At 46.7% G+C, this 4293-nt stretch overlaps 1 protein-coding gene across 1 annotated transcript; it reads left to right on the top strand.

Annotated features, from left to right (window-relative positions):
- Nucleotides 1-833: 833 nt before the first annotated feature.
- On the top strand, nucleotides 834-2763 carry ZBTB34 (zinc finger and BTB domain containing 34; the record flags this gene model as incomplete). Its single annotated transcript, XM_079707109.1, has 2 exons — nucleotides 834-901; nucleotides 1239-2763. The coding sequence occupies exon 2, from the start codon at nucleotides 1249-1251 to the stop codon at nucleotides 2761-2763; it is 1515 nt and encodes a 504-aa protein (XP_079563235.1). The 5' UTR covers nucleotides 834-901; nucleotides 1239-1248.
- Between the last annotated feature and the right edge of the window lie 1530 nt (nucleotides 2764-4293).

The raw sequence follows: 4293 nt of genomic DNA, 5'->3' as shown, positions 1-4293 counted from the left end.
TTTGGTCAGAGAATGCAGCCTGGGCTCTACACCCTTCTGTAGTTTTTTTTTTTTGTTTTTTTTTGTTTGTTTTTTTTTGTGGTACGCGGGCCTCTCACTGTTGTGGCCTCTCCCATTGCGGAGCACAGGCTCCAGACGCGCAGGCTCAGCGGCCATGGCTCACGGGCCCAGCCGCTCCGCGGCATGTGGGATCTTCCCGGACCGGGGCACGAACCCGCGTCCCCTGCATCGGCAGGCGGACTCTCAACCACTGTGCCACCAGGGAAGCCCCCCTTCTGTAGTTTTGAGGGATCAGGGCTGTGGGTTCTAGGCAGAGGGCAGCCAGCCTGTCCTGAGCACGCCAGCACTCTGGCTTACTCTGTGAGCACTAGCCGAGGATGATGCACTCCTGACATGTCCATCACTCTTCTTGATCCTACTGTCTAAAAACTCTTCACTGAAGGCGACCGAGCATTGCTCTATGAATTACCAACCCAAAAGGATGTAAATGTATGTAGAGCTGAAGGGGAAAAAATGCACATCAAGACAACAACTCAAACTCTAAAGAGGTTTAAGCTCCATTCAGCGTATCCAGTGTGCTGTATACTTGCAAAATACCAATTGGAAACATACAAATAAGGCAGAGCATTTTTTTTTTTTTTTTTTTTTCGGTACGCAGGCCTCTCACTGTTGCGGCCTCTCCCGTTGCGGAGCACAGGCTCCGGACACGCAGGCCCAGAGGCCATGGCTCATGGGCCCAGCCGCTGCGCGGCATGTGGGATCTTCCCGGACTGGGGCACGAACCCGTGTCCCCTGCATCGGCAGGCGGACTCTCAACCACTGCGCCACCAGGGAAGCCCAGGCAGAGCATTTTTTTAAATGAATTTACTTCTGTTTTACAGAGTACTTCAAATCCTCAAAGGTAGGTGAAACAGAAAAATATATTTCTTAAAAAGGATACCAAGTTCTCAGAGCTAAAGTGGCTCTACTGTATGTTACATGCTTTACTTTGATCAAGATATATGTCAGGTAATTAGGAGACTTGGCTAATAGATCATTAGGTTATTTAGCTTTAGGTGAATTAACCAAGGCATCAAAGACTGAAAATAAGTAAGAGGAGAAAAGAAATGCTCGGGCGGACCCTAGGAGGTATAGTAGCTACAGTGGAGGGGGTTGTGGTATTTTTGCAAGGCTGTGTTTATGCCGCTTGTACTTAGTGAGGAGTCACTGGCGAATTATGAAACTCTCTCTTTCCTCAGATTACGCTTCATGTCAGTAGAAATGGACAGCAGCAGTTTTATTCAGTTTGATGTGCCCGAGTACAGCAGCACTGTTCTGAGCCAGCTAAACGAACTCCGCCTGCAAGGGAAACTATGTGACATCATTGTCCACATTCAGGGTCAGCCGTTCCGAGCCCACAAAGCAGTCCTTGCGGCCAGCTCCCCCTACTTCCGGGACCATTCAGCATTAAGTACCATGAGTGGCTTGTCAATATCAGTGATTAAAAATCCCAATGTGTTTGAACAGTTGCTTTCATTTTGTTACACTGGAAGAATGTCCTTGCAGCTGAAGGATGTTGTCAGTTTTCTGACTGCAGCCAGCTTTCTTCAGATGCAGTGTGTCATTGACAAGTGCACACAGATCCTAGAGGGCATCCATTCAAAAATCAGTGTTGGAGATGTGGACTCCGTGACTGTCGGTGCGGAAGAGACCCCAGAGAGTCGTAATGGAGTTAAAGACGGCAGCTACTTTGCCAACCCGGTGGAGATCTCCCCTCCATACTGCCCCCAGGTGCGGCAGCCTACCACAAGCAGTGATCTTCGGATGGAGACGACACCCAGCAAAGCCTTGCGCAGCCGTGTACAGGAGGAAGGGCACTCGGACCGAGGGAGCAGTGGGAGCGTCTCTGAGTACGAGATTCAGATCGAGGGGGACCACGAGCAAGGGGACCTGCTGGGGAGGGAGAGCCAGATCACTGAGGTGAAAGTGAAGATGGAAAAGTCTGACCGTCCCAGCTGTTCCGACAGCTCCTCCCTGGGAGACGATGGCTACCACACCGAGATGGTTGATGGGGAACAAGTTGTGGCCGTGAATGTGGGCTCCTATGGTTCTGTGCTCCAGCATGCCTACTCCTACTCCCAGGCAGCTTCACAGCCAGCCGGCGTAGCTGAGGCTTTTGGAAGTTTGAGTAATTCCAGCCCATCCAGATCCATGCTGAGCTGTTTCCGAGGAGGTCGTGCCCGCCAGAAGCGGGCTCTGTCTGTCCATCTGCACAGTGATCTGCAGGGCTTGGTGCAGGGTTCCGACAGTGAAGCTATGATGAATAACCCCGGGTTTGAGAGCAGCCCCCGGGAGAGGAGTGCAAGAGGTCACTGGTACCCGTACAATGAGAGGTTGATCTGTATTTACTGTGGAAAGTCCTTCAACCAGAAGGGAAGCCTTGACAGGCACATGCGACTCCATATGGGAATCACCCCCTTTGTGTGCAAGTTCTGCGGGAAGAAGTACACGCGGAAGGACCAGCTGGAGTACCACATCCGGGGCCATACCGACGATAAACCATTCCGCTGTGAGATCTGCGGGAAGTGCTTTCCATTCCAAGGTACCCTCAACCAGCACCTGCGGAAAAACCACCCTGGCATAGCTGAAGTCAGGAGTCGCATCGAGTCCCCCGAGAGAACAGATGTGTATGTGGAACAGAAACTAGAAAACAATGCGTCAGCCTCAGAGATGGCCCTAGATTCCCGGATGGAAATTCACACGGTGTCTGATGCTCCTGATTAAGATGGTAAAGAAGTGCACCCACACAAAGCACATTAATCAATGCCTATTTGTGATTTGCTTTGTTGTAATCTTTGGTTTTCCCAACCATCTGGAAATCTCTTGGTCTCTTGGCAGTTTTTCTAAGGTTTCTGGAAGGAACACTTCATTGTGTTTATCCTTTCCCCCGCCCTCCCTCCCTCAAGGAGCTCAAAGCCTGAAGGGCAGCGTATCCAGGGAAAACACAGGCTGACAGGATTCCTCTCTGGCTGAACTCTTCATCCACAATCTGCCAGTGATTTAGCTATGCCAACTGGTTGACCCTACATTCTCTGCCAAGAGGCATGCTCTCTCATTGTGTGCACTGGCACCAGTGCATTTTCATGGAGGGAGACTGGGATGCCGTCAGCTGATACAAATGGGTAACCTTTTCTAATTTAAAATTACTTTTAGGGGGTAGTTAGACAATTTTTATACATATATATATAATAAAGCAATTATTATATATATAGTATATATACATTCTCAAATTTGATTTTATTCTGGTTGAGGTGAATGTAAGAGGAATATATAATTTAATACAATGTGAACAGGGCTTTTGACTCTGTCTCGCCCCTACCTAATATGTTAGGGTTTTGCCCCTTTATTTCCCTTATAAAAGAATGTTAATAGGTTTTCAAATATATTAATCATTGTGTCCAAAAGCAAGCAAAGCAAATCACAGTGTTCATAGCTCTGCTTCATAACAAATACATAAACCAAATGCCATAAAATGTATTCAACTCTAGTTGGAAACCATTTGGAATTTTTGTTAGTTGTCCAGTAGGTTAAGCTGGATGACCCGTGGTGCTGACCTTTTTACATACAGTAGTGTTATATTAGTCAACCCCAAAGGAGCAGTGGTTTTCAATGTTTTTACTGGCCTATGAATCTACCTTCATTCCGTACTGTAGAAACATACATACCAGGTAACTAAATCGAATCACTCTCTAATGTGAGTTAGTACTCGCACTAAAGGAAAGGGATTTGTAGTTCTGTCTACAAAATTCTCCAAGCAGTGTTGTGGTTTTTTTCTTCTTTCTCTTTTCAAACAGCCAGTTCAGGTGCACAGCAACTTTTTCTACATGCAGTTCCCAGGGAAACTGCAGAACTTGGAATTTGTACTTTTTGTAAAGATATACTCTACGGGAATTGCAAGCAATATATCTATCTTAGTATTGTGTGAGCTGATGAGAGCCTCCGTGGCTCCCCCGCTCTCTCAGTGTTTCCTGCTTGAAGAAACCAACAGTTAAAAAGCCCTCTGAGATACTCTGTGTGTCACCAAATCTCTGTGTGTCACCATTTTTTTGGTCGCGTGGTGCTATTTTTATGTTATGTATCTTTTAGGTCAGTATAGTTGTAGAAAATGTGAAACCTAATGGTAAAAGTGAATTCTAATTTTTTTCCTCTCTTGAGTTTATAGCTTGAAAAAAGACCTCAAAAGCATGTGCTGGCAAACACATTACTGTATAAAAACATACCCGAGTCCTATTTGGATAATGTTTTATTAGTACT

This window comes from Hyperoodon ampullatus (genome assembly GCF_949752795.1).
Source record: "Hyperoodon ampullatus genome assembly, chromosome: 6".
NCBI lineage: Eukaryota > Metazoa > Chordata > Mammalia > Artiodactyla > Ziphiidae > Hyperoodon > Hyperoodon ampullatus.
This window is presented reverse-complemented; position numbering and strand designations above follow the sequence as displayed.